At 46.3% G+C, this 11,978-nt stretch overlaps 1 protein-coding gene across 1 annotated transcript in view; it reads right to left on the reverse strand.

Annotated features, from left to right (window-relative positions):
• The window catches only part of LOC149437976 (interferon-induced very large GTPase 1-like), a 36,107-nt gene extending 24,373 nt beyond the window's left edge, over window positions 1-11,734 (reverse strand). Inside the window, exons 1-2 of the mRNA XM_089660379.1 lie at window positions 11,590-11,734; window positions 9,266-9,617 (exon numbers count right to left, since the gene is read on the reverse strand). Of these exons, the coding sequence (XP_089516505.1) occupies window positions 9,266-9,609 (344 nt within the window). The 5' untranslated portion in view covers window positions 9,610-9,617; window positions 11,590-11,734. The remainder of the gene's footprint in view (window positions 1-9,265; window positions 9,618-11,589) is intronic.
• Window positions 11,735-11,978: the final 244 nt, after the last annotated feature.

The raw sequence follows: 11,978 nt of genomic DNA on the forward strand, positions 1-11,978 counted from the left end.
GGGGAGGAGGAGACAAGGGAGCTAGAGAGCAGGAGGTCTTGCAAGGAGCGAAGAGTACGGTTTGGGTGATATTTAGAGACAAGATCATTGATGTAATTTGGGGCGGAGTTATAAATGGCTTTATACGTTATTGTTAATGTTTTGAATTTTATCCGTTGGGCAATGGGAAGCCAGTGGAGGGATTGGCAGAGAGGGATGGAGGACACTGAGTGGAGGTCAGTGGAGGGATTGGCAGAGAGGGATGGAGGACACTGAGTGGACGTCAGTGGAGGGATTGGCAGAGAGGGATGGAGGACACTGAGTGGAGGTCAGTGGAGGGATTGGCAGAGAGGGGTGGAGGACAGTGAGTGGAGGTCAGTGGAGGGATTGGCAGAGAGGGATGGAGGACACTGAGTGGACGTCAGTGGAGGGATTGGGAGAGAGGGATGGAGGACACTGAGTGGAGGCCAGTGGAGGGATTGGCAGAGAGGGGTGGCAGATACAGAACAGTTGTAAGGTGGATGAGTCTGGCAGCAGCATTCATGATAGACTGAAGAGGGGATAGCCTGCGATGAGGTCGGCCAATGAGGAGGGAGTTATAATAGTCAAGGCAAGAAATAACAAGGGAGTGAATAAGTTGCTTAGTGGTTTTCGAGGTTAGGAACAGGAGTATCTTGGAGATGTTGCGGAGGTGAAGTCTACAAGATTTGGACAGGGATTGGATTTGGGGGTGAAAAGACAGATGGGAGTCTAGGATTACACCTAGTACCCTGGCATGAGGGGAGGGACTGATGACTGTATTATTGATCTTGATGGAGAAGTCAGGGGAGGGGGCACAGGTGGGGGGGAATACTAAGAGCTCAGTTTTGGAAAGATTGAGTTTGAGGAAGTGGAGTGAAATCCATGCCGATATGTTGCTTAGTAGGTTAGTAATGTGAGAGGAGACTGAAGGGGTGAGGTGAGGGGTAGAAAGATAGATATGTGTGTCATCAGCATAGAGATGGTACTTAAAGCCATGGGAGTTTATCAAGTGACCAAGGGAGGAGGTGTAGATAGAGAAGAGAAGGGGTCCAAGGACAGAACCTTGAGGGACCCCTACATAAAGAGGGAGTGACGAGGAAGTGGCAACGTTATAGGTAACGCTGAAGGAGCGCTGCGATAGGTAGGAGGAGGACCAGGAAACAGCAGAGTCCCTGAGGCCAAGAGAGTGGAGTTTTTTGAGGAGGAGGGGATGGTCAACCGTATCAAAAGCCGCAGAGAGGTCAAGTAGTAAGAGTATGGAGTAGTGGCCATTGGTTGGGATGAGTACAGAGTAGTGGCCATTGGTTTTAGCTGTTAGTAGATCATTAGTGAGGTTTAGTAGGGCAGTTTCAGTGGACTGTAGTGAGTGAAATGCAGACTGTAAAGGGTCAAGAAGGTTGTTGTCGGTGAGGTAGGAGCTCAGGCGATTGTAGATTAAGCGTTCTAGGAGTTTAGAGCTAAATGGCAGCAGGGAGATGGGTCTTAAGTTGTTCAGGTTGTTGGGGTCCAGGGAGAGCTTTTTAAGTATAAGAGTTATGTGCGCATGCTTTAGAGGGGAGGGGAAGGCACCAGTAGAGAGGAAAAGATTGAAGATGTGAGTGAGGGAGCATAGGATGGAAGAAGAGGGTGACCGTAGTAGTTGTGAGGGGACAGGATCCAGGGGGCAGGTAGTGAGACGGGCTTCTGAGAAAACCTTAGTGACCTCTTCGGTAGTAGCGAGGTCAAAAGAGGAAAGTGTTGAGGGAGGTTTAGTATAAGGTATGATAAGTGGGATGGATGTCTGTGCAGTGGCGATGCCCTTACGAATTGCGTCAATCTTGTTTTTGAAATTATTTACAATCTCGTAAGCAGTGAGTGAGGTGCTGGGTGGAGGTGGAGAAAGTAGAGAGTTAAAAGTAGAGTAGAGACGACGAAGACTGGATGACAAGGTATTAACTAGTTGCCGACCGCAGATAGCCGAATGACGGCTGCACTGCGGCCGGCCAGTTCTGAGTGGACGTCATATGACGGCCTCCCAGAACGCGCTCTCCTGCGCGCCCCAGGGGGAGCGCACCCGGCGATCTCCGTGATCGCTGTGTCCTACGGACACAGCTGATCACGTGATGTGGTAAAAGGCCGATCACAGCGGCCTTTTACCACGTGATCAGAGGTGTCCAATGACACGCTGATCAGAGGGAAATGCAAGTGCCGGTTCTCGGCTGCACTTTCCTCACGCTGTCAGATCGTGAGGAAAGTACTGCCGAGAACCGGCAGTTGTCAGAGCGGGGATCGGCACCGATCATCAGGGCACTGATGATCAGTGCCCTGATGATCGGTGCCCAGCAGTGCCACCCGCAAGTTCCGCCCACCTGTGCCCAGCAGTGTGCCCACTAGCTCCGCCCACCTGTGCCCAGCAGATCACACACCTGTGCCCAGTAGTGCACCCACCTGTGCCATTCTGCAGTGTCACACACCTGTGCCCAGAAGTGCCACCTACCTGTGCCCAGCAGTGCCACCCACCTGTGCCCACCAGTGCCACCCACCTGTGCCCACCCACCAGTGCTGCCCACCAGTGCCACCCACCAGTGCTGCCCAGCAGTGCTGCCAGTCAGTGCCGCCAGTCAGTGCCCAGGGGTTGTGCCAGTCAGTGCCCAGCAGTGATGCCAGTCAGTGCCGTCTATCAGTACCCATCATCAGTGCCGCCTATCAGTGCTGCATATTAGTGCCGCCTATCCGTGACACCTCATTAGTGCTATCAGTGCCGCCTATCCGTGCCACCTCATTAGTACTGCCTATCAGTGCCCTTTAGTGCTGCCTATCAGTGCCCATCAGTGTGCCTATCAGTGCCCATCAGTGCTGCCTCATCAACGCACATAAGTGAAGGAGAAAAAAAAACTGTTTGAAAAATTTTATAATAGAAACAAAGAAACTTTTTTTTTTTTCAAATTTTTTGCAATTTTTTTATTTATAGCGCAAAAAGTAAAGTGCCCAGTGGCGATTAAATATCACCAAAAGAAAGCTCTATTTGTGAGAAAAAAATGATCAAAATTTCATATGGGTACAATGTTGCATGACCGCGCAATTGTCAATCAAAGTGCGGCAGCGCTGAAAGCTGAAAATTGGCCTGGTAAGGAAGGGGGTATAAGTGCCTGGTAGGCAAGGGGTTAATAAGAGTGACAAAGTCGGCTTGTTTGGCAGCATGAAGGGAGGACTTGTATGTTAAGAAAGCAAATTTATATTGGGTGAATGCTTGCTGGGATTTGGTTTTATGCCACAATCGCTCCATTGCACGACTATGTTGTTTAAGATTTCTGGTGTGGTCAGTCTGCCAAGGTTGTAATGGGCGGGGCCTGATGCTTCATGTTGTTAGAGGAGCAAGTGAGTCCAATGTGGATGATAGCAAACGGTTGTAGACAGCAGTGGCCAGGTCAGGGCAGGACATGGGAGAGATTCTGTCATAGAGTTGGTCATTTGCAGAGTGGAAAGGAGCCGGGTTCAAGTTGTGAAGGTTTCTGCGGGTAATTGTTTGCTGCTTGGAGGGATAGGTGTTTGAAGACGAAGACACTGTGAAGGCGATGAGATTGTGATCAGAGAGAGGAAAGGGGGTGTTTGTGAGGTTGTAGGGAGTGCAAAGATGGGAGAAAACAAGGTCTAATGTATTCCCATCAGAGTGAGTGGAGGACGGTATACATTGTGCTAATGTAAAAGATGAGGTTAGGTTGAAGAGTTGGGATGTAGCCGGGTTGTTGACATTAATGGGGATGGTAAAATCTTTGAGAATGATAGCGGGTGGTTCATAGGAGAGAAAGTAGGGTAGCCAGGTGGAGAAATCATCAAGAAAGTGGGACACGGGTCCAGGAGGCTGATAGATCACTGCAATCCTCAGAGAAATGGGAGAAAACAGCCGGATGCAGTGAGTCTGGAAAGAAGAGAAGGATAGAGAGGGAGGGTTAGGGGGGACTTGAAAGGTGCTGAGTGGGGATAGAAGCAAACCAACCCCCCCACCTTTCCGACCACTGGGTCTGGGTGAGTGGGTCCAGATGAGACCTCCATAGGAAAGTACTGCGGGAGAAGCAGAATCTGCTGCTTGGAGTCAGGTTTCTGTAATTGCTAGTAAGTTACGGGAGCGGGAGACAAAAGGTCATGGACAGAGGTGAGCTTATTACAGACAGAGCCGGCATTCCAGAGCACACATGAAAAAGGGAGGGTGGTTTTTTTGGAGCACCGGGACTGATGTTAAATTGAGGGGATTGCAGCTATTCCCGGAAGAAAGAGGATGCCTGGTGTGGGGGTGAAATAGTGGAGGACCAGGGTTTGTGGAGATATCCCCAGAGGTTAGGAGAAGAAGAAGGGTGAGGAAAGTAACATGGGAGGGGGATGTACACGAGTGCACATGCCTTCCAGTCCTGGTGTTTGGGTCAGCAGGAGGTGATGAGAGCAGTAGTAAGGAGATGGTAGCAGTGAGGGTGAGATGTACAAGTTTTGGGGTGGAGCAGAGGGGTAAAGAAGTGAGATTTTGGGAGCGTGGGAAAGTAATATGAAAAGGAGGAGTAGAGGGGACATATTAAATGCACACGGAGTGGGACTCAGACTTGTAAGAGATGTTTCCCGGGGTGTTTGCTTGCAATCTGTCCAGCATGCAGTAGAGTTTCTTGCTGGTGTTGTATCTTCCTGCTGCTTGAGTTATCCTGCTTTAGTTAAACTGCTGTGTTCAACTGCGTCTTAGCACTCCATCAAAGCACGATTCCCACAAAAGCAGCACCCCATCTGTGACTATGCCCCCCATCTGTGATCCCCCCCCCCCCATGAGCTGATCTAAATATATAGGGAGATGATCAAATGATCACTCTTCTCCGCCCCAAGTAGGAACTGATAAGGATCACATGAATGGGGGGGATGTTTCTCAAACACAGACCAGACACAGTCATAAAAAGAGTGCAACTAGAGGTGAGAAGTAATCAACATATACAAAATATATACACTATTTGTTCTGAATTTAACAGGAGTCAATGTGTGGAGAGGAGATAGCAGCATTAACCCAGAAAACAGGAGTCTATGCGTAATCCACTGTATCTGACGGTCGCACCTGTGCGACTAGAGTGGGAGGACATCATATGACCTCCTCCCAGATCAAAAGAGCTCCCGCCGGTAAGGAAATGTGTCTTATTAACTGTCATTCATTTTGTATAATGCCTCCATTTCTAGATGTGTGAACAGTTAGTATAACTTTTCTCTCGTTTTCTGAGACTAGTTTAATTTCTAATGAAACAAATCTCTCTTATATGGTATTCCTCAGTTTCTGTTCTTCACGTAACTATATTGATAAGAATAGAACGTTTCATTGCTCATCCTGAGATTAAGCCACGCCCTCTGAGTTCTATACAACCGTTCTTGCCATGCATTAAACTTTCAGAGATTTAACTTGCACACTTCGGTGTCTGGAGCTTTATTTCTCCCGGGCCTGGAGGGGAAAATAACGAGGACAGGGGCTACAGACATAGGCTGATTCCTATCACTGCCTGTCCGTCATTTCCCAATACTATGGGCAGGAGGTGTTTAAAAAAAAAAAAAAAAATTAAAAACAAAAACCTCTGCAATCCATGCCCATGTTCCCAATAATGCAAATTCCTTAATTGTGCGAGCACCCTGTGATGAGTGTAACAATGTGTACAACATCCATAATAAAGAGCATTGAAAATATCAATGTTTGAAGAACCAGTGTGCAAAATCACTGATATGTAATGATTGATGAGCTCCATTGTTCATGGAGGTGTGACAAGCACAGTAAATAATGTACAAAGTTGTCCGATTAGAAAATCTGTCAGAATTCAGTTCTGCACGCACTCTTTTCTTGTTTTTAGGTATTTCAACAAAAAGTCATGGGGAGCTGCACACTGCAATACAGACAAAGAACAAAGAAAACAAAACTGTTTTTAATACTGTACATTGGGGAGAGGGTCTTGTATGCTTCCCAAGTGGTGCATGGAAAAACTACAAATGATATTAAAGCAGTGTGGAAAATAATTGTCCTGTGACAACACAGTTTTAATGTTTTGACTATTCTCCGATCCCAGAGGACGCCATTTTTAGAGAAACACACGTTGGGGCGGAGCTTTCTGTGACGTCACCTCATTCTGGCCGATGGTCTGACACCGCGGGAATTTAAAATGTTTACACTGCCTTTATGCACCTTATCTATGTAAATGCAATACTTTAATACATTCTTTGCTGGTTAATTGGGTCGCACTATGAAGTTTAATTCTTCTGTTTTTAAACCTTTCCTTGCATGATGTGGAGAGCCGTCTGATGTGATGGATTCATTCAAGTGAACCTGCACTTGTCCATTCATCTCCTTGATCTGGATAACTAGGGTGTCAGTGTGGGACACTCTTTCTTTAGCACACAGAGCTGTGTTATTGGATTTGGGGACTTTTAATTATCCACTTGAGCTCCAAAGGATTTACCCCCCTTAATGACCACGCCTTTTTTTGCTGTTTGGCGCTGCACTAATTCAAATGATAATTGCGCGGTCATGCAATGCTGTACCCAAACGAAATTTACATCCTTTTTTTCACACAAATAGAGCTTTCTTTTGGTGGTATTTGATCACCTGTGTGCTTTTTATTTTTTGCGCTATAATCAAAAAAAATACGAAAATTTTGAACAAAACCAATATTTTCTACTTTCAGCTATAAAAAATATATAGTAAACTCAAAGTTAGTCATAAATTTAAGCCAAAATGTATTCTGCTCCATGTTTTTGGTAAAAAAAATCCTGTGCATTAGCGGGCAAACTGGCGCTATCTAGGAGGGGCGCTAACACTATCGGAAGTCACCAGTGACACTAATACAGTGATCAGTAAAAATCTGTTCACTGTAATCAATGACACTGGTGACAGGGCAGTGAAGGGGTTAACTGGGGGGGGGGAGGGGGGCGATCAAGGGGTTAAATGGGATTTCTGGTGCACTAGCGGGCAAACTGGCACTATCTGGGAGGGGCGCTAACAGTATCGGAAGTCGCCAGCGACACTGATACAGTGATCAGTAAAAATCGCTTCACTGATCAATGACACTGGTGACAGGGCAGTGAAGGGGTTAACTGGGGGGGGTATCAAGGGGTTAAACGGGATTACTGGTGTACTGGCGGGCAAACTGGCGCTATCTGGGAGGGGCGCTAACTCTATCGGAAGTCGCCAGCGACACTGATACAGTGATCAGTAAAAATCGCTTCACTGATCAATGACACTGGTGACAGGGCAGTGAAGGGGTTAACTGGGGGGGCGATCAAGGGGTTAAACGGGATTACTGGTGTACTGGTGGGCAAACTGGCGCTATCTGGGAGGGGCGCTAACACTATCGGAAGTCGCCAGCGACACTGATACAGTGATCAGTAAAAATTGGTTCACTGATCAGTGACACTGGTGACAGGGCAGTGAAGGGGTTAACTGGGGGGGGGGCGATCAAGGGGTTAGACGGGACTACTGGTGTATTAGCAGGCAAACTGGCGCTATCTGAGAGGGGCGCTAACTCTATCGGAAGTCGCCAGCGACACTGATCAGTAAAAATTGCTTCACTGATCAGTGACACTGGTGACAGGGCAGTGAAGGGGTTAACTGGGGGGGGGGGGCGATCAGGGGGTTAAATGTGACCTAGGTGTGTTCTAACTGTAGGTATGTGCTGTTTTACTCACTGTTAGTATGTCTTCTTCTCTGTCTGGAACGGAATGTGTCCAGGCAGAGAAGAATGACATCATATCCTGCCCTGTGTAAATGTCAACACAGGACAGGATAGGACAGGGACCGATCATCCGATTTCAGCCAGAAATCACTGGCTGAAATCTAATGATTGATCCCTCCTGGATCAAATTGTATCACCCGCGGGTCGGCGGGAGCACGCGTGCGCGCCCCCTACCCGCGAATGTTTCAGGAGCGCGAGCATGTTTTAAAACGTGCTTTTGCTCTCCACTGCCGCCCTACACACGTATATACACAGTGGCAGGGCGGCAAGCGGTTATTTAATGTATGAATGTGGACTTGTATCATTTCAATTAATTTATGCACTCTTTTTATGTAGCAGCATTTGATTGATTATTGTTTATGATTATTTAGTGTACAGCGCACTCATTTTATGTTTTGTACTTTCAGGTGTTCAGGGAAAGAGTAGCAGCAGTTCACTACTTGTTTTACTATTGTTTCAGAATATATTTGTTTCACTCATTAATTCACACATTGTATTGTTTGGGGTGTAATGCAGTTTTTTTCCCACTTTTTTCAGTTTTAATGTTTCTCTAGAGAAATTAGGAGACTGCATATGACAAAGCAATGTACAGAGTTTCCCAGAGGCAGAACAGTTCAACTGAGCAAGACTAAGTCGAAATGTACAAGAGACAGAGCACAGGCAATTGTTTTCATTCAAGAATTAACAGAAGACACATTTTAACCCCTCGCCTTCCAGAGGATTTCCCCCCTCTTCCTGACCAGGCCATTTTTTGTGATACGGCGCTGCATTACTTTAACTGACAATTGTGCGGTCGTGCAACACTGCACCCAAATTAAATTTACATCTTTTTTTTCCCACAAAGATTTCTTTCAGTGGCATTTGATCGCCTGTGTGGTTTTTATTTTTTGCGCTATAAAAAAAAGTTCCAACAATTTTGAGAAAAATACAGTATTTTTGACTTTTTGCTAATAAACCTATCCAGTAAAAAAAACCGTAAAAATCATATTTCATCATAAATTTTGGCCAAAATGTATTCTGCTCCGTGTCTTTGCTAAAAAAAAATCCCAATACGTGTAAATGAATTGGTTTACATGAAATTTATAGCTTTTACAAAATGGCGGTATATGTACTGGGATTTTTTATTTTTACTAGAAATGGTGACGATCAGCGACTTATAACGGGACTGCGGTGGACATTCTGACACTGGAAGGAGCTGACTTGGTGTCACTGACATTTTAGTGACACCAATACAGTGATCAGTGCTAATAAAAAGCACACTATACTAATGGCACTGGGCAGGGAGGGGTTAACATCTGGGGCAATCAAAGGGTTAACTGTGTGCTGTTTTACAATGTGCTCTGTGTTTGTGATTCATTGTAAGCACACTGCTATGCAGAACCATGCAAATCGGTGTGCAGATCTGACAGGGAGAGAATTGTTTTGTTTACTAAACATTGGCCAGCAGCAGGCCTGTATAGACAGGAATACAAAACCATCTTCATGCTTAACCATCTGCCTGGAGTTTAGCTGTAACACAGTAACTATCCTATAATCCTGAACTCACTCACCTGTACATAGCGTTTTCAGAGGATGTATGCTCTTCATCTGAAAAATCTACATAGTTTTCATCTGATTCCATTTCTATATCACTGTCAATATGGGGCTTGTCATTTTGCAGGGGTTCTGTCTGTGATGAGGTGTCAGGTTCAGCTTTGGATTCCTCAGAGGAGGAGTCATATTCTTGCTGTAGATTGGTCTCTTGTGGACTTGCTTTGTAGGTGTCAGCGTTGCTTTGCTTATGTGGAACATCCTCAGTTTTCTCATTTTGGCTTTCTTCATACGTGAAGTGCTGTGATGTGACTCCGGAGTCATCAGGAATTTTGTCACATGGAGGGATGTTGGGTTCTTCCATCTCATCACCTGGAGTTTGATGGAATATGCCCAGAAATATCAAGGTTTTGTTTAAGATACGAACCGTTTAAAGCCAAACATACAAAACATGACAAAAAATGACTACATCAAATGAACATGCTGTGGCGAGGCACATTTGTTTTCGGGAAGAAGTTCTCTCAAGCTATTCAGAAACAACATGCTGATAAAATTGGAGCACAGATATACACTCACCGGCCACTTTATTAGGTCCACCTTGCTAGTGCCAAGGAAATCTCCACCACACCATGACACCACCAGCCTGAACCATTGATACAAGGCAGGATGGATCCCCCACACCATGACACCACCAGCCTGAACCATTGATACAAGGCAGGATGGATCCCCCACACCATGACACCACCAGCCTGAACCATTGATACAAGGCAGGATGGATCCACCACACCATGACACCACCACCAGTGTGAACCAATGATACAAGGAAGGATGGATCCACCACACCATGACACCACCACTAGCCTGAACCACTGATACAAGGCAGGATGGATCCCCCCCACACCATGACACCACCACCACCAGCCTGAACCACTGATACAAGGCAGGATGGATCCCCCCACACCATGACACCACCACCACCAGCCTGAACCACTGATACAAGGCAGGATGGATCCCCCCACACCATGACACCACCAGCCTGAACCACTGATACAAGGCAGGATGGATCCCCCACACCATGACACCACCACCACCAGCCTGAACCACTGATACAAGGCAGGATGGATCCCCCCCCACCATGACACCACCACCACTAGCCTGAACCAGTGATGCAAGGCAGGGTGGATCTCCCCACACCATGACACCACCACCACCAGTTTGAACCATTGATACAAGGCAGGATGGATCCACCACACCATGACACCACCACCACCAGCCTGAACCATTGATACAAGACAGGATGGATCCCCCACACCATGACACCACCACCAATCTGAACAGTTGATACAAGACAGGATGGATCCCCCCACACCATGATACCACCACTAGCCTGAACCATTGATACAAGGCAGGATGGATCCCACCACACCATGACACCACCAGCCTGAACCACTGATACAAGGCAGGATGGATTCCCCACACCATGACACCACCAGCCTGAACCACTGATACAAGGCAGGATGGATCCACCACACCATGACACCACCACACCAGACTGAACCATTGATACAAGGCAGGATGGATCCACCACACCATGACACTACCACCATAGCCTGAACCAGTGATACAAGGCAGGATGGATCCCCCACACCATGATACCACCACCACCAGCTTGAACCAGTGATACAAGGCAGGATGGATCCATGCTTTCATGTTTCCTCCAAATTCTGACCCTACCATATGAACGTTGCAGCAACCAGTCTGCCCATTCTCCTCTGACATTAACAAGGCATTTTCCTCCATACAACTGCCACTCACTGGTTGTGTGGGAAAATCCCAGTAGATCAGCAGTTTTTGACATACTCAGACCAGTCCGTCTGACAGCAACAACCATGCCACATTCAAAGTCAATTAAATCCCCTTTTTTCCCTATTCTGATGCTCGGTTTGAACTTCAGCAAGTCGTCTTCACTACTTCTACATGGCTAAATGCAATGAGTTGCTGGCATGTGATTGGCTGATCAGCAATTTGTGTTACCAAGCAATTGAACAGGTGGACCTAATAAAGTGGCCGGGGAGTGTAAGTCCCTGTAATCAATACATAAAATAAACATAACAAAGATTTGTACGGTTTTCATTAGATCTATCGTTATTTACAGTATGTAATTCTAGAGCCTGCTTGATTTTGTACAGATAAGTGGTTTGTTTAGGTCCGTCATCATATTGAATAGCTATGGTAAATCTAAAAAAGAATTTAGAGTTTAACAAGACAATAGTCTCTTGAACACTCATTTCCCACCCGCCACCCACTTATACCCACCTTTACAGCTCAGGAGACTCTCACTTACTTCTGAGTGGGCGAAGTGTAAGTCTCTCTAGGCGAGGGTGAAGCTCTCTTCGCTATAGTCAAATCCCCAAATCTGTTCGGTCTTCTTGTAAAATGTTCCTTCCAGCTCCCGCTGCAGGCACAACGCTCTCCTGTCTGTGAGTCCTCTGGAGCTGCTCCTCTACTGCAGGAAAAACCTGATATTCTCTGTTCTGTAGAAACGAAAGTACATGAAAATGACACAACCAGGAGTACGTCACAGTGAGCCCAACCTTCTACTAAGGATGTAAACGACCTTTGTCAAGTAGAGATTTCACTGAATGCCATGGAAGAAATAAATTAAAATAAACAGTGTAGCACTAGTAACACTAAAAAAAATATATATATATATAATATATATTAAGTGAATCA

Source organism: Staurois parvus, unplaced genomic scaffold, assembly GCF_062004578.1.
Source record: "Staurois parvus isolate SC_StPar_1 unplaced genomic scaffold, SC_StPar_1.0 ptg001234l, whole genome shotgun sequence".
In the NCBI taxonomy this organism is placed as follows: domain Eukaryota; kingdom Metazoa; phylum Chordata; class Amphibia; order Anura; family Ranidae; genus Staurois; species Staurois parvus.